General features: G+C 38.8%; 1 protein-coding gene across 1 annotated transcript in view; it reads right to left on the minus strand.

Annotated features, from left to right (window-relative positions):
- The window catches only part of ATP10D (ATPase phospholipid transporting 10D (putative)), a 103,953-nt gene that overhangs the window by 63,901 nt on the left and 20,964 nt on the right, over positions 1–19,088 (minus strand). The window contains exons 2-3 of the mRNA XM_077757820.1: positions 10,565–10,894; positions 8,280–8,474 (exon numbers count right to left, since the gene is read on the minus strand). Coding sequence (XP_077613946.1) covers positions 8,280–8,474; positions 10,565–10,857 — 488 coding nt within the window. The 5' untranslated portion in view covers positions 10,858–10,894. The remainder of the gene's footprint in view (positions 1–8,279; positions 8,475–10,564; positions 10,895–19,088) is intronic.

The raw sequence follows: 19,088 nt of genomic DNA on the forward strand, positions 1-19,088 counted from the left end.
TCTCTTCAATTACATTTATAGAGTTTACTATTCAAATTCATAGTCTAGTTGGCTAGTTTGGAGTAGAATTGGCAGAAAAAAAAAACAGTGCAAAGTTATTGAAATAATTCAGAAGGATGAAGATGATCAAAATTAAAGTAGCAGCAACAGGGATAAACAGAAGATTAAATCAAGACATATTTGGGGTTTTTTTTACTTAGTACATACTTTATGACTTACTACACCACATTTTATGACTTACTGCATATAAAGTATATGTATGTATACTTACATCTATAAGATATAAATGTCATCTTATAGAAGATGACATTATGGTGTCTAACTTACATAATGGGATGAGGAATGGTGCCTTTCATCATGAATCAAATTTTAGAAGCAACTGTTTGCATGAGAGGACAGATAATAAACTCAGACTGGAGTGGGATGTAAACTGAAGATGTGCAGCAATTTGAGGGTCCTGATCTGAATTTCCAGATGTAAATGTGGAAGTCCTAGGTACATAGACACCATGTGTGACACCAGCTAAGATTGAAATGTCAAAAAGAGACACAAACAATACTTTCATAAGAGAGAGGTACGTAGGTACAGGTTACTATGGGAGCCAACAGTTGGGGTGTTTAGCCCTGGAGGAGGTGAATCTTGGAGGATGATCAAGAGTGACTGAGGTGAAGAAAGGTGGGACAGTGTATCAGTCAGGGTACTCAGGCAGAGTATAAAGACATAGGGCAAGAGAGCATGGTGTGACAGAGCAACTGCAAGCAAGTGACAATGCTCACTGCCACATCTAACCAGCTCTGAAGATTTATCATCGTGGGAGACTCAAAATGAGGCTGCATTACTCTACCCGCTCAAGAATTAAAACTACTAAGAGGACCTTCTTCTTCTCCCACAGCCTGAATGCACAACTAGAATTTCTTGCATCTAGTTGTTTGCTGTGCTCCTGAACTATTATCACTGGACAGGACATGGCCTTCACAATCCCTCCTTCAGGCAAATTCCTAGACCCATTCTGCTTCTTTAAGAGTTCAAGATCAAACAGCTCTGCTACATAAGCGTGGGAAACGTGGAGAAGAACACACTGGGCTATTAGCAGTGATTATACTGAAGTGGGGGTTGGAGGAAGAGGAGAGATAAGAAGGAAGAGTGGAGAATGTAAACTTCTATTTCTTACTTTAACAAATTTAAAGAGAGAAAAAGCACAGGATTCTGAATATATTTTTCTCTGATGGTTTTTAGCATTTTTCCCATAAAACACTAAAAAATTTATAATAAGCAAATAATCATCACTGTATAAATATTAGCTAAATTTATCAGATGCTTTATACTCACCAAATGATATCATTTTTGTATCAATTTATGTGGTTAGTACTATGAAGGAATTACGATCGCTGCCCCCTAACCCTCCCTTTTACAAATGAGAAAAACTGGTTTTGGTAAGTTAGGTAACCTTCTCAAGGTCACCCAGCTCCTAAACTTGTCCTGGGATTTAAAACAAGGTCCATAGCTACAGAGCCCACCTCTCAAGAAGCAGACTTTACTCTGACTATCTAGTCACTTACTGATGACTGCCAAATAAAAAATGGTTTAGAAAGTGAATTTCAAGAATCATCACTTAAGAAAATATCACACAGGGGCGCCTGGGTGGCTCAGTCGGTTAAGCGTCCAACTTTGGCTCAGGTCATGATCTCACAGTTCATGGGTTCGAGCCCTGTGCTGAGAGCTAGCTCAGAGACCGGAGCCTGCTTCAGATTCTGTGTCTCCCTCTCTCTCTGACTCTCCCCTGCTCATGCTGTCTCTCTCTCTCTCAGAAATAAATAAAACATTTAAAAAAATTTTTTTAAGTATGACACAAAAGGTTAATTACTTTAGAAGGCCACTGATAATTTAGTTTCATTTTAAGAATCCTGAAATCCTATGAATTTATGAAATACTAAAATTTTAACATTAGCCAGTATTTCAAAACTAAAATCAACACATTGACTCTTATTTTATTATTTTTTTAATGCTTATTTAATTTTGAGGGAGAGAGAGAGGGTGTAGGGGAGGAGCAGAGAAAGAGGGAGACAGAGGATCCAAAGCAGGCTCCATGCTGACAGCAGAGAGCTGGATGTGGGGCTTGAACTCACAAACAGTGAGACCATGATCTGAGCTGAAGTAAGACGCTTAACTGACTGAGCCACGCATTTGCCCCAACACGGTGATTTTTTTAAATCAGAAAGTAATGCAGGTTCCTGGAGGGAAAGTACTGTATCTATTTTTTTTCCCACTTTTTGTTTAAATCTCGAAATCTCTCAGTGCTTATAACAGATTAGGCACTCAAATTTGTTGATTAGTAGTTTTGTTTTTGAAACACTTCTATTATCTTGAAACAAACCTTAATACCTTATACAAGGCTGCTATTGTATTTTATTTTATTTTATTTTTTTAATGTTTTATTTCTAGGAGAGAGAGAGAGAGACAGCGTGAGCAGGGGAGGGCCAGAGAGAGAGGGAGACACAGACTCTGAAACAGGCTCCAGGCTCTGAGCTGGCAGTCAGCACAGAGCCCGACGCGGGGCTCGAACCCATGAACCGCGAGATCATGACCCAAGTGAAAGTCGGAGGCTTAACCGACTAAGTCACCCAGGCGCCCCACAAGGCTGCTAATTTAAAGGCAATCTTTAGAAAGTTAGGTTTTCTATAATATCTCATTCCAACTTAACTGAGGTATAATAAAGCTTAAATGTTTAATTTCAATATTAGTGTTTGTTATTTCCCAAGATACTTGGCCATAGACAAGCACCATGTGAAAAACCACATATTACCAACAAGAATCAAATTATCTACACAGAAATGTTAATATGCTTCTTCCAAAAGCTTACACAATTTAATAGCTCATACTTTCACCTTAATTTTGCTGAGAAATAATTTGTTCTCTAAAGTGATGCCTTTGTATTTCATAGGAATTTAAGTTGTTAGCATGCTTAAATCAACAAGGCATAATCTTATAATCTACCTTTATTTTCTTTATTTCCTTGTAATTTGTTCCAAGAACAGTTTGAGGGGAGGGGTGAAAGATAAGCAGTATTTCTTCTGCAACACCAAACAAAAGCAAATTACATAAAACAATAGATAAAATGACAAATTACCTGATTCTACTTTGAAATGTAATCTTAAAGTGACATCTGGGATAGACTATAAACAAATAGAATATTGCATCTTATCTTTTTTTTTTTAATGTTTTATTTATTGCTAGGAGAGAGAGAGAGACACCGCGTGAGCAGGGGAGGGTCAGAGAGAGAGGGAGTCACAGACTGAAACAGGCTCCAGGCTCTGAGCTGGCAGTCAGCACAGATCCCGACACGGGGCTCGAACCCACAAACCGCGAGATCATGACCCAAGCGAAAGTCGACGCTTAACCGACTAAGCCACTCAGGCGCCCCTGCATCTTATCTTTAAGTTTGTATGCAAATCATCTAAAACAGATGAGGACTATGTCCAAAAGGACACCTTAGAAAAAAATTATATCAGGTCTCCCTCTAGGCAATTTTAATATTTACAAAACAGTGTCCTAAGGAGTTCTCAAATGTTGATTAAATAACTTAATAATGTGACAAACTCTAGCTAATAATTATTACTAGCCTACAAAAATGATCACAATGGCTAACCTTTACTTAGCACTTAGAAACGGCTGAATACTATTTCTTACTGTTTTATCACTATTATATTCATAATGAAGGGAACTGGGGTTTAGCTAGCTAGACAATGTGCCCAATGCAATGTGCCCAAAGTTATACAGCTACTAACTGAGAAAACCAGAATTAGAGCTTATTTAGAACAATTTAGAAAAGCAAACAGACACACACTATCAACTTTAAACTACCACTAAAAATCAGTAATTATTTATATACAATAACTTGTATTTAAAAATACATATAAGAAGCATTCTTCCCCTTGGCTAAATTTGGTACTGCTGAGTAATCTTAAAACTGGTCAATATCTGGACTTTTTGTTCATCATAATCATTCCAAAATACTGTTCTTGTTTGTTTTTAAGGGTGAGGCTGTATCAACATCACCTGTCTATCCTTGGCATATAATAAAGACTCAAATGTTATTAAATGATTCATAGCAGTGTTTTAGTAAAACGCTCATGACTTTAAAATAAAAAATAAATAAAATAAATATCACGAGCTTTTACTATTATTTTCAGCTTTCTACACAATACATAAGTTTTTCTGGTTCACTTTAAGTAGACAAGAGTATAAGAAAAAAAAAATTTCCCTTAGCTAAGTACAAATCACATCATCTTACAAAGGAGAAAAAACAAGTTATTTGTGTTATTTGGTTTCTAGATCTTTAAAACAAATACTGAGAAAGCCACTGGAGAATTCTAATAATGAACACAATTCAGACGAGAGACTCTTGAATGCTGAGAAACAAACTGAGGACTGATGGACGTGGGGGGGGAGGGGGGAGATGGGCATGGAGGAGGGCACTTGTGGGGATGAGCACTGGGTGTTATGTGGAAACCAACTTGACAATAAACTATTTGTAAAATAAAAAAAAAAGAATCCTATAGGTTTTAGCTTATCACTTCATCAGAGCAGCCTCCCCATTTCCTCTGTGGCTCACATAAAATTAAAGACAATTCTGTGAGGACAAGTCTTTGAGTTCTTTTTCTCCTGAAACTAAACTAAAAAATAAAGAAAAATTATGTCATCTGGTTGAACTTTTGGTCAGCCTAAAGAGCCTTAAATTTGTTCAAAATGTACTACTTTTTATAATAAAACTAAACTTTTGAACTTACGTGTCTTTTATTCAGACTTGGTAACTAGAACAGAATCGCTGGTCTGACAAATTCAGAATTACAATCTAAAAACCTAGAGTCTACATAAGAACACTAACGTCAATCCATGAAATGTACCAAATGCTCACGTCAGAATAAGCAGTGGCGACATCTGTCCAATGGAACCTGGAAAGTCTGCTCAAGGGGCTGAGAGGTGCTTGCCTACCTCTGGGCTCAAAGTTCAGCCTTTCAGCTCTGCACCTTTTTCTCTCTTAGGGATTTAAATCCAAGTCCTCACTTCAAAATCAGCTCTACACAGACTGATGACTTTGACATTTCTTACCACAGCTTTTCCTTCCTTCCAGAACTTCTGCACTATGTTCTTGTTTGCCTGAGGGGCATTTCCACTTGGATGCCCGTCTTGCTCTCACTTCTAGCTCGCCCCACCCTAGGTGAATGTAATGCTCGCTGTTTCTGTCAGTGGTACTTCTACTCAAAAATCACAAAAGTTCACCAAATTCAATTGGGTTCTTCTTCATAGTATCTGTTCATGCACCCCTTCCTGGATGGACTTTGCATCTACTCTCAGTAGTGCCCTGGAGTGATTCACAGCGGCAGATCTATACTATTAGTAGAAGCTCTTCCCGGGACTTGAGTAGACCAATATTCCTAAAGCACAGCTTTCACCGATTCCTTCCTTCTCTGCTCAGAAGACGGAAACAAGCAGAGGGGGTTGGGGGCTGGGGGAGAGAGACAGGCAAAGCAAGAAACAGACTTAACTATAGAGAAATGATGGATACTTGAGGGGATGTGGGTAGGGGGATGGGTTAAGTAGGTGATGGGGATTAAAGAGGGTACATGTGCTCAGCACTAGGTGATCTATGGAATTATTGAATCACTATACTGTATACCTGAAACTAATATTACACTGTATGTTAACTAACTGGAATTTAAATAAAAACTTAAAGAGAGAGAGAGAGAGAGAGAGAGGGAGGGAGGGAGGGAGGGAGGGAGGGAGAGAGAAATTCTCTGCCACTAAAGAAAACATCTCTGATGGTTAATTTTACATGTCAACTTCACCAGGGGTGCCCAGATACTAGCTGAACACTACTTCTGGGTATGTCTGTGAGAGTGTTTCTGGAAGAAAATAGCATTTGAATTGAACTGAGTAAAGCAGATGGCCCTCACTCAAACCCTTGAGAACAAAAAGGCAGAGAAAAGTTGAATTTACTTTCTGCCTTTCTGATGCTTGACCTGGGACACTGATGGTCTGACATCAGCATTGCTGGCTCTCAGGCCTTCAGACTTGCACTATAATCTACACCATCAATTCTCTGGCTCTCAATCCTTCATACTGGACTGCTCGCCTTCCAGAGACTCCAACTTGTGGATGCTGGGGCTTCTTGGCCTCCATTATCACAGGAGCCAATTCCTCTTGTAATAAATCTCATTCCTAGTGTTTCGATTTCTCTAGACAACCCTGGCTAATGCAATGTTCAAGCAGTTGCCTGGTGGTAAAGTCCCTCCACAGTAGGCCTCACACTCCCTCTCTTCCCTTCTCATTACTGCTCCTTTAATGGGTTACCTCAGGCCAAGTTAATATACTCAGTATCCTCAGAACACTCCTATCCCTGAAATTAAAAACGAAAACAAAAAATGACATCATAAACTTGTTTGTAAAGCTATTAACAGATTCAGAATTTCACAAATCTGTTCTAATGATGACTTTTTAAAGTTTATTTATTTTATTCTTGAGAGTGAATGCATACACGTTGAGAGGGAGAAAGGCAAAGAAAGAGGGAATCCCAAGCAGGCTCTGCACTGTCAGGGTTAGTGCCCGACATGGGGCTTGATCTCATGAACAAGGAGATCATGGCCTGAGCCAAAATCAAGAGTTGGACACCTACCCGATTGAGCCATCCAGGTGCCCCTAATGATGACTTTTAAAAAGTAGATATAGGGGCACCTGGGTGGCTCAGTGGGTTAAGCATCTGGCTTTGGCTCAGATCATGATCTCATGGTTCTTGAGTTCAAGTCCCACATTGAGCTCTGTGCTGACAGTGCAGAGCCTGCTTTGGATCCTCTGTCCCCTTCTCTCTGACCTTCTCCCTGCTTGTGTTCTCTCTCTCTCTCAAAAATAAACAAACATTAAAAATTTTTAAAAAACAAAGAGCATTTTAAAATAAAAGTAGATACATTTCTCATGAAACATAAGGCCAGAGAATATTATAAACTTTGTAATTCATTTTCATAAAAGTATGAAATATGAAAATTTCATCTTCACAAAGACATGAGAAGTGCTAAAACAACTAGGATAAAAATATATGCAGCACAATCTTAATTTTGTAAAACATATGCACATAATAAGCACAGGACTTAAAGGAATATACTGCCGTGTTATAGTTATCTCCAGATACCAGCATTATAGGTATAATTTGTAGATGTAGATTTACAACATAGAGCACAATTCAAAACTCACCTTTATAGACTTTATTCTTAGCTATTTAGTCTTTCCATTTAATAAATACTGGAGATACAAGTCTCCAACAGAGTACCTAAGCTTCTAAAAAAACCTATTGTGAATACCTTTTGCTGCTGCAGTGGGAAGAGTTTTATAAGCCTCTAGTTTTGTGTACAAAAAGGAATACTCTTGGGATGCCTGATAGGCCTTCAACTCTTTTTTTTTAATGTTTATCCCAAATTATAACATCCAGGATTAAAAACTATCAGTTTGCTTTCTTTCTTATGGTTTGAAGTTTAGTGCTTTCAATTCCACTTATATTAAGTTATAGAAGCTTTTGCTTTATCAGCTCTTGGGTTGACAATGACTTTTGGAGATCTTCTTTGACTTATGAAAGGGTTACATCCCAATAAACCTATTGCAAGTTGAAAATAATGTAGGTTGAAAATGCATGTAATACATCTAGCCTACAGAACAGCATAGTTTAACCTTGCCTACCTTAAACATGCTCAGAATGCTTACCTATGAGCCTATGGTTGGGCAAAATCATCTAACAGAAAGCCTATGTTATAGTGAAGTGCTGAATATCTCACGTAATTTACCGCCTACAGTACTGAAAGTGAGAAACAGAATGGTTGCATGGGTACAGAATAATTATTTAGCCCCCTGATCACAGGGCTGATTGGGAACTGAGGCTCCCTGCTACTGCCCAGCATCATGAAAGTATCTCACCACATCACCCAGGGAAAAGGTCAAAATTTGAATTTTGAAGTAAGGTTTCTACTGAACGCATATTGCCTTGTACCACTGTGAAGTCAAAGAATCCTAAATCAGACCATTGTAAATCAGGGCCATTTTACACATTTTGGTTCCGCTACGACACCTGAGCCAAACTCACTGCAGGTTTTTAACAAACATCAGTTGAAAACACCACCACTACCACCATTACCAAAAAGAGTCCTCTGATCACATCTACGGGGAAAAAAAGTAACATTCTGCATGTTTCTAAATAAGACACGTGTATTCCCTAGCACAGCTCCTGTTACACTCACCTACTGTAAACTTTAGTCACTAGATTATTGATCTGTTTGTCAATCTTGTATTTTCGGTAATCTTCCAAACCATCTTTAATTGCGATGATCGTAAGGACCACCACCAGAGGCAACATCGTAATTTCCTTTTGGAAGGCTTCGACCAAAGGCACCCAGTTCAAGACAGCTAGAAACAGGAAATATAAATTGGCAGCTCTGCAAATCCAAACACAGACAAACAGGTGTTACCAAATCACGTACAAGCTTAAAGCAAGAGGGGCAACAGTACCATAGGGTGGCTTCCGACGAATATCTACTAGTTCATTTTAGATGCTACAGGATGGATAACTAGCACAACCTAGCGGATCTGAGCAATGTGTCACTCCTGTAGACATCCAGCTCAGGGCATTATTTAATGAACGGGAGGTTATTTTTTATTAAATATATAATAGTGAATATTGGAGCCGGATAGTCTTGAGTTGTGTAAAACGATATAAAGCATAACAGAAGACGCTATTTTCATTTTAAAGGCTCAAAAAATTTAGAGGAGATTCAGTGTTAACACGTTGTAGAAATAAATTTTTAAAAATTCCAATTCTCTAGCCTTCAGAAGTTCATTTGCAAGTACAAACATTAGATTCAAACAAGGCTCAAAATAAACAGAGAAGCCTGGAAGGTTCCCCACTGCCCCCCCCCCCCCACCCTGGAGACCTGCCCTTCTATTTCAGCTCTTCTGCTATTCACTTTTTCAGGAACTTCCTCCACTCCTTTATTTTATATATTCAAATACTTCTCCACCAGTCCCTAAGGTAAATTCAAGTGGTTCATTTCCTTAAAATCTCAATCCTGCATAGCCCCTTGAGTTTTTATCACATATTTTCTCCATTAACCATTAAACTTCTCCAAATAATTTCCCCACATTTCTCCTTCCTCGCCTCCGACTCCTCTTACTTTGAAAATTTCTTTCTAAATCATGATTAAATCCATTTGCTACTTTTTTGGCTTCTATTGTTTCCATGTGGACTATATCCCTGGACTCTTCAAGTTCCAGATTCTAACTCCATCAACTGTACTAGATTATAAACTTCATAAAAGACAGACTCGCCCATAGCATTTAAAGCCATTAATTCAACAAATTCACATCTATACTTTAAACATACCCACCGTTCAATAAATGCATGTGGCACCTAAGTAGAGTGAATAATGAGAACAAATATATGTAGAATGAATAATGAATGTTGAGAATGTCTCTATTCACACATTTGCATCTCAAACTCAACATTTATAAAAATAATCTAGCCAACTTTCTCTTTATTCCTGTCTTTACTCTTCTGCTAATCCTCCTGGCTAACTCAGCTCAAAACGTTCACACCATCTTTTTTACTTAATTCCCCACATCTAATCCATAATATCTGTAACAGATAATCCTTTTCATTCTCACATTTTTCTAAACTCGGGTCTTACCACTCATCAGAGTGTATACAGCATCTGCCTAAATGTTCTCTCTGCCTTTGCTTTGCAAAAGGGTGTACATTTCAGGCCTCGGGCAAATCTCTGCTCCTCCCTTTCTGCTTCTACTCCTGTTCATTCCTACATCTGAAATGTGCTTTGCCGACACCTTCGCCTTGAAAATCTCACCCACTCTCCATAATTAAGTTCAAATGCCATTTCTTCTTCTATTGCTCTAATATTTCTCATTTTGAGGCTTCCATCCTACTTGGTAGCACTTTATAACACTCATCACCTCCACGGTGTCTTTTCATTGTATACACCTGCCATTTCGCTTGCTGAACAACAAACCCCCTTAGGAAAGGAGCCCCACTGAGACCTGCATTTCCTTCAGTGCCTAAACTCACAGCAGAGCTGCAGTAAATACATATTAAACTGAACTATGTCGTTGCTTCGCCTAGTAACATCTTATATCTGCATTTGCTTCAGAGCTCTATTTCACCATATCATCAAGTAAGAAAAAGCTAAAATTAAAATGCAGCTTGGTCTAATGGGAAGAACAGGTAAGCAAGTGTGATGCTGGGTAAACCACATTACCGACCTTTGTTTCCTAATCTAGAAAATGAAAATAACAAGATCTTCTCCGGTCAAGGGAAGGCATCTTACCAATTGTAAAGTGCTGTGTGAACGTGAGGGGTCATCTTTTCGTAACAGACTCTACCAGAATCATCAAAGAAAATGTCCCAAGTCTTAGGCTTAGGTAACATACATTATAGAAATGAAAAATCTCCTATCAACCAGAAATGACAAAGAATATATCAAGAGGTTTAAAAAAAAGAAAAAAAGAATAAAAGTACCTGTGAAATTGTTCAAATAAGTTTCTTGGCACAAAATTTAGAAGTGTGTACTTGGTCGTTCGTATTCGGTTATTGACGTAGGTGCCACAGAACTTTTCGTACTCATCCTTGAAGGGCCGCAGGTGGGGGATGACGACACGGTGCTTTGCTGCCAGTTTGGGACCGCGAGAGGACGCACCCCTGCAGGCGAGCAGAGAGGAGTAGTTGTACGGCCTCTCATCGTCATCCCTGCGTGGGCTGCCCGTCAGCCGCTGCCAGTGACGCCTGGCCCACTGAAGACGATGCTCAGTCATGTCCAAAATGCGCTGAGATCCAGGAGATGTAGGCGATCTGGCAAAACAAACAAAAGCCCAATAAAACACTCCTTATCAACTTCTGGAAAGTCTTAAAGGACGGAAAGGATAGTAGAATTTACCTTTTTTTTTTCTGTATCAAATAAATACATGACCTAACGGTTCAAGGTATAAATGGTATAAGAACACTTTCATTAGGTGCTCTGTTTCCTCACGTATTGTCTTCCCCCTTCGCCTGTTCTCATTCCCAGGGAATTTTAGTGAGGACTGAATGGGGGCTGGCCTATTGCACTCCCAGTACCCTCCTCAGCCATCGAATGTCTGTCCTTCTCTCCAAGGCCAGGCAGCTCATCATCTTGTAATGATGAGCCTTCCCCTCAGCACTGCCCTTCTCTCCTGAAGAGTGATTACTGGATCAAAGGGCTGATCTACACAAGACAGAGACATGACTAGTGTTTTCACGGGATCGCAAAGAGACCAGATGCGGAGGTATAAGATGTGGTAAATATCCTTTCAAATTTCCACTTTAGAATTTAAACCACTTTACATGGAGCAGGAGTGATGACGGATCTACCTAGACATTCTAGCTCAAGCATTTTCAAAATCTGTCAGCTGTCAAAACAGTGAGAAATACATTCTGTGATGTAACCTAGGACTGCCACACATGCAAATACATACACAGCTGAAACAGAAGGTAGAAAACAATGCTTGTCCTTACTACTCGCAATGCATGTTCTATTCTACTCTATTCTCTCTCTCGCCCGGTCTCTGTCCCATTTTAATACTGGGCAAGATGCACTGAATTGGTCTCAACGTCTACTGGTATGTTGCTATACACACTTTGGAAAGACCATGAGTGCATGTGGCTCCACAATGGGTCGAAAGTATACGCGGAAGTGAAAGGACTGACTTTCAGCTTGTGATGCGGCAGAAAGGTAGGGGAAAACGGCAGCTGGACTAGAATGTTCAGGGAGGGCGACACCTTTCCCATGATGGCCCAGTGAAGGTAGCCTTTGATCTTTCTTTATCTAGCCCCACAAAACTAAAGATACATTAATGCTTCAAGAAGGTTCTATGATTAATAACAGTTCACATAAATCTTCAGCAAACTTCTTTAAGATATCAAAAAGAAAGCAAATCAGAGTAAGTCACACCTCATTAAAAATCAGCACGAATCATAGTATTTTCAAGCTTAGACTTTAGAGATTATTTAGTCTAGAGGTCACAAACCAGTGAACTTTAAGCAAAATTCTACCCAATGATATATCTTGTATCATAGTCGTGGCAAACACATTGTTAGAATTTGCTTTTTGATATAGGACCAACCTTTTCAAATAGATATAAATTCACATAAAATACTGATATTTATGGGGCACCTGGGTGGCTCAGCTGGTTAAGCATCCGACTTCGGCTCAGGTCACGATCTCACAGTTCATAAGTTCAAGCCCCACGTCGGGCTCTGTGCTGATAGCTCAAAGCCTAGAGCCTGCTTCCAATTCTGTGTCTCCTTCTCTCTCTGCCCCTCCCCCACTCACACTCTCTGTGTCTCAAAAATAAATGTTAAAAAAAAACCCTGATATTTAGTTTATCTTAAAAGAAAAAAAAACCCTGAATATTGGGCACATATTTTCACATGATAACAACTGTCAGAAGCCTTTTTACGATAGCCCCTGTCCCTAACCCTGCATTTTCCAGTTCTCCTATTTTAATTGAGTGAATAAGCACAATGTTTACCACTTTTTGACAAATCAAATCCTTCCTGCTCTACAGACTCCAGCTCAAATATCAGCTGTATCACTTATCAGGGATGTGACCTATGTAATTAACCTCTGCACTTCAGCTTGCTAATGAAAAAAATGAGACAGCATGAAGAGTCATGGGGCATACCGTGGACAGAAAATGTTCATTCTATTCCCCACTCTCACCTCTTTGGCTATTTCTCAGGTCATACAAAAGTCAAAGTTGTAAACCCTGTAAATTGGACTGTGGTCCAAACTTTCAATATATTGCTTTTCAAATTAAATAAAATTGTCCAATGCTAAGTAATTGGTCAGTTGAATACACCTGTTGATACATGACAAGTAACCAGCATTAAGTAGGATACATAGAAGAGACCAAACGATCACAAAATATAGGCAAAAATGGCCCTCACACCACCTGATCTTATTCTCAACCAATCTCTCCAAAATTCATCCTATGTTCATGAACAAACTGTATTCCACTTGTCTGGTGTTTCCTAAGCTTTAACAGTCCCTGAGGCCCCTCTCCTGGAGATCCTGATTAAGAGAATCTAGAATGGGGCCCTTGAATGTGGAATTTAATTAGTACCCAATAGACTTACCAGGGAGGTTGCAAAGCATAGCTTATACCTCGCATCTCTGCAAATGCTGCTCTTTCTGGAGGGCTGGTCAATCATTTCACACACTCACCACATCAGCCCCTATTCATCCTTTAGACTGTTTTAGTCTGACTGTGGAGTGGAGGAAATTGAGGAGGGTCCACACAGGAGATACAGTAAGGCATCCCCAGCTCTGCTCCCATCCCAATGCTGAGCCGGGCTCAGTCACCGCACTTGTTTCAGCGTGCAGCAGGTAGCTTCCCTCTTCAAAGGCGGGGAATGCATCTAATTGTTTCCAGACTCCACAACAGAGCCTAATGCTTGGCTCAAGTTACATGATCAACAAATGACTATCATCATTGAATTTTATAGAAATGAGGTAGTATGGGGAAAGGAGACAAAACACCCCATTTCCTCTTTCATGGCTCAGCTTGGCTTTCCTTCCATTAGAAGCAGGAGTAAATAAGAGTTAAGTTTGAGAAAACAGAAACAGTCAGTTTGTGATTGCATTCCTTCTACTTTTATTAATAGAAGGAATCTGCTTCTCCAAGCCTGAAAGACTCTTTCGGAAAATCATTGTTTTCTTTCCTATTGGCTTTATAAGACCAGCAAGCAGTATAGTAGTGATTAAGCACATAGACTCCAAAGCCAGACGCTGACATCAATTCCTGGCACCTCCACTTGCCAGCTAACCTTGATCAAAGGGTTGTTGTGAGGATTAAGTGAGTTAATATATGTAAAGCCCTTACAATAGTGTGTGAACCATAATTAAGTGGTAAGTAAAGTGAACAAATGTAGTGATTATCTGGAAAATGTTCTCTCAATTACAGTATTCATTCATAAATATTGAGAATTTATATGCGGTATGTTGACACTAACCACTATACCCAATTACTTACCTATATTTAATTTCTTAAACTGTATGTAACTTACACTCAGCTTTAGCAACGTTGCATTTCATTTAACTGGAGAGTCTGCCAGGAAACCAACTATGTGAGGACAGCAATACCTTCTTCTCAGCTGTTCCCAGGGGTGAACAGAGCAACCTAGCAGACTAATGAACAACTTAGTATGAAGTACTTTCATGATTTTTTAAGAACATCATTCATCATTCCAAGATTCATTCTCTCCAAAGAGAGCTGATGGGTCATGCTGTTCTGCTAATACATAAAATGGTCCCATGCATGACCTGTACTCTGCCGCTGATTGGAACACTGCCTTCAGAATTAACAGCAAAATTCAACACACATACACATGCTTAACGTGTATTAAAGAACCAATGCTTCAAGTTCAATTATCATCATTAGAACCAGAAAGAATTTTCAGTTCTAGATATTTTACTGCTGAGTGAGCTATTGTCCCTAAAGGTAAGGAGATTTAGTATTTTGTTAAAAAAGAAAATAAACCTATCATTACCTAGGTTTTATTAAAGTCTCCATTCCTAACATCATTTTTACGTTAGAAGTAAACTACTACTTGTGAAAAGTTGGATTATAACAAACTTGCTGCTGCTTAGTGATGGAAAAATACTATTAAAGATTAACTATATGAAAAGGCCTGCATGTTCCCAGGCTGAGCATGGAAACTTGAAGCCCAGCATTACCCAGATATGCAATGTCAAAAAACACCTGACTCTGAACAGTTTGCTTTCACTAATGGACATTAGCATTTTATCTAGAATTTAAAAATTAATTAAAATGACCATAGATCCTAAAGGCCAAGATTCTTTTTTTTTAAATGTTTATTTATTTTTTAGAGACAGAGATAGTTTGTGAATGGAGGAGGGGCCGAGAGAGAGAGGGAGACACAGAAGCTGAAGTAGGCTCCAGGCTCTGAGCTAGCTGTCAGCACAGAGCCCGATGTGGGGCTCGAACCCACAAACTGTGAGATCAAGATCTGAGCCTGAGCAGAAGTCAGCCACTTAACCTACTGAGCCACCGAGGCACCCCCTAAAGGTCAAGATTCCTAACACACATGAATAGTGGGAGAGAAGGATTGGGTATGAGATTAACATGAACCAAATGCTATATATACCCAACTTGCAATACTCCTTCACAGCAAGGCAAATATATCATTAAAAAAAAGTTTCATTGCAACTAACCATCTATCACCATTAATATCAATATCTATATGCATTAAAAATATGTGCAAACATTTTTTTTAATATTTTTTTATTTTTTATTTCTAGGAGAGAGAGAGACAGCGTGAGCAGGGGAGGGTCAGAGAGAGAGAGGGAGACACAGACTCTGAAATAGGCTCCAGGCTCTGAGCTGGCAGTCAGCACAGAGCCCGATGCGGGGCTCGAGCCCACAAACCACGAGATCATGACCTAAGCGAAAGTCGGATGCTTAACCGACTAAGCCACCCAGGCGCCCCTAAACATTTTTATAATTGCCACAAAAAATTATAAACCAATTTCACTTAAGAATATTGATGGGAAAACTCATGAAAATCTGGCAAATTAAATACAATGCAGAACGATGGCTACTGTTTGCTCTAGGGGCTGCGAGCAGCCTTCAAGTGACGGCCAGCAAGAAAATGGGGACAGAGGTCCTACTATTGTGAAGAACTGAAGTCTGCCAACAACCTGAGTAAAGTTGGAAAGTAGATTCTTCCCGAGTTTTCAGTTAAGACCTCAGCTTGAATGACATCCTCATGTCAGCCTCTGAGGACCTGAGCAAAGAACCAGTCACACCGTATCTGCACTTCTCATCAACAGAACTATCCTAATAATCTGGGGTTGTTCGAAGCCACTAAGTTGTGGTTGTTACAATGGCAAGAGAAAATTAGTGCAGAGGGCCCAAAAGTAGATCCTTGTATAAATAGATAATATATGGCAAACATGGGCTTTCCAATCAGTGGGAAAATGGTGACTTAACATCTCTGGAATAAATGGTTATCCATCTTGAAGACCAGAAAGCTAAATTCCTACTTTATGTAAACCACATTTAAAAATAAATTTTTATTTAAAAATATTTTAGTAAGTTTTTGATTTAAAACAATCTCTAGGTAGATTAAAACTTAAATGTAAATATCATAGTAAATTTACTGGAAGGAAATTCAGAATATGTATATTATTGTTGGCTGGGCAAAATTGTTAACTTCTCTCTTGCTTAGGAAAGTTTTCTTATAGTCAGTGCTGGTGAGGATGGGGGGAAACAAACCCTCTGGCAACAGGAAGTGAATTGCTACAATCTTCCCCCCACCAAAAAAAAAATGTTTTAACATGTGGTAAACTGAAAATACACGTAACTATTGACACAGCAATTCCATTTTGGGGAGTCTTACCTATAGGTATGGGTATATGTACAAGAATGTATACTGTAGTTTGGTGGCGGTTGTTTGTTTTTTATAGTAACAATTTTGGAAATATCATGAAAGTCCTTCAATTGTGGAAGAGCTGACTACATACACCATGACACATCTACATTACAGAATATTATACATTTATTTAAAATTATATACATATCCATCCTTTGACCTGAACCAATGACTATTATGTATAGTTTGCAACAACAACAAAAAAGGAAATAGCAGAGACCTGCAAATATAAATGATCAAAAATTTATAAACATGAATGAAATACAGACCAAAATGACTGGTCTGGCTTCAAAGAATGGTGAGGATAACAATGTGGGCACGGCTGAAGCTTCACTTTGATTACTACCTACCAAAATATGCAAAGGTATATGCAAGATCCAGGATGCACGCAAGCCTGTGCCACCCCAGTCACCTCCCCAGCTCCTCATAAAGACCGTGTGGTAGTGCTGTTGGCTGTGAGGACTGTGGAGGCTGCCAGTACACAAGATGCTAGAACAGAAGTCCACTGCCTTTTCAAGTTCTTAGGCTAGAAGAAGGGCCACATCAGCACACAAGGGTCTACGGATCTCTAGTCCAGGGCTATCTTAGTGTACCACAGCTCCACAGTCCTAGCTTGGATTTCTTACTGTTGAATCTACAGTTGGCCTGGCCTTTCTTTGCTTCACTTAATAACACGGACAGCCTGGATGTGTGTATGTTCACGTTCATTTGCAAGAACATGGATAAAAGTACAGAATAATTCACACAGGGCTATGAATATAGGTTATCTGGTGGAGGGAAAACAAAGGGAATGGAAGACAAACTCTTCTTTCTTGCCTTTGGCACAATGAAGATATATCGGCTTATAATTTTTCTAAATAAAGTTTTTGAAGGAAGAATTTATCATTAATAGCTACAAAAGTCTAATGTTGCTCTAAGTGTTAGGTCTGCATGATGCTACATGAGCCAATATTCCTCTCCAGAAGCTGAAAAAAACCAATTAAGTTCTAAAATCTACAAGAGTTTATTTTTAGGCACAAAACCAATTAAGATTAGAAATAAAGAAATATAGGGGTGTCTGGGTGGCTCAGTGGTTGAGTGTCAGACTCTTGATTTTGACTCAGGCCATGATCCCAGGGTCGTGGTATTGAGCCCAGCACTGGGCTCCATGCTTAGCATGGAGTCTGTTTAAGATTCTTCCTCTTCCTCTTAAATAGAGAGAACAAACTGAGGGTGGGTGGGGGGTGAGGGAGAGGGCAAAATGGGTGATGATGAGGGCACTTGTTGGGATAAGCACTGGGTGTTGTATGTAAGACAATTTGACAATAAATTATATTTAAAAACACAAATAAACATTAAAAAAATTTTTAAGATTAAGTCAAGAGGATGAAATATACAGGATAGAGAATATAGTCAATGATATTATAATAGTGTGGTGTGGTAGCTACACTTGTGTGAACATAGTATAACATACAGAGTTCTCCAATCACTATAAAGTGGACCTGAAACTAATGTAATAATGTGTTTTAACTATACTTCAAATATAAACAAATAAATACATTAAAAAAGATTCTCTCCTTCTGCCCCTCTCTCCTGATCATGATCACTCACTCTCTAAGAAAGAAAGAAAGAAAGAAAGAAAGAAAGAAAGAAAGAAAGAAAGAAAGAAAGAAAGAAAGAAAAGAAAAGAAAGAAGGAAAAGAAAGGCCAAACATTGCTTATAAAATAAGTACTAACACTTCTATGTCTGTTTATGAAATACATTTCCCAGTGTCATTTATGACTTTTATTTTTCAAAGTAAGAAACAAAAAGTCAAAGGTTTTATAAGTCAAGACATGTAATTTTAATTTCAGAGTCCTGTCTTTCCAACTATACAATACTACTTCTATAGAAAATTTAAAGTGTGATCATTTAAAGCCATATTATTTCTAATTATAGCATTTGTTTTCTAAAAGATATTAAAAATAAAAATCCTTGAATAACAGAGTGTACCCAAAATAACATATCACACTATGCTCCTTCTTGAACACAAATGTACTCGAAAGCAAACAATTTCTGTTTCCCTTAATGAATGCTTAATGAAAAGTTTGTAGCAAGGCAGACTACCAAGGTAAATATGCGGTAATGAATTCCCTTGGGCCCAGTTAGCATTTAAAAATTTCTGAGGTCGTCACCAACCAACAAACAACTTGAATTACACATATAAGCTCGCTTGTTTGAAAGAGAAAAACATTCTTATGTGTAGTCATTTCAAAATGCTCTGTGGCTATCAAACTCCAGCATGCATCAGAGTGTCCCAAACCACATCCCTGACTTTCTGATTCCACAGGTCTGGGGTGCGGGTTCAAGAATTTGCATGTCTAACACATTTCCAGGTAGTATGGATGCTGCTGGTCCTGAACCATACTTTGAGAACCACTACTCTATGCTAAATCAGTTTATTTCAAAATGCAAAATTGAAATTAAGAGTGAACAGTTCATTAGGTACCACTCCTGTTACCAGCAAGCCCATCTCCTTTGAGCATATAGACTAAGGCTATGTACCAGTGACTTGACAGCCTGCACAAACAGATGCTCTCATCCAAGGTTAGA

The sequence above is a fragment of the Crocuta crocuta genome, unplaced genomic scaffold, assembly GCF_008692635.1.
Source record: "Crocuta crocuta isolate KB4526 unplaced genomic scaffold, BGI_CrCroc_1.0 scaffold282, whole genome shotgun sequence".
Taxonomy (NCBI): Eukaryota; Metazoa; Chordata; class Mammalia; order Carnivora; family Hyaenidae; genus Crocuta; species Crocuta crocuta.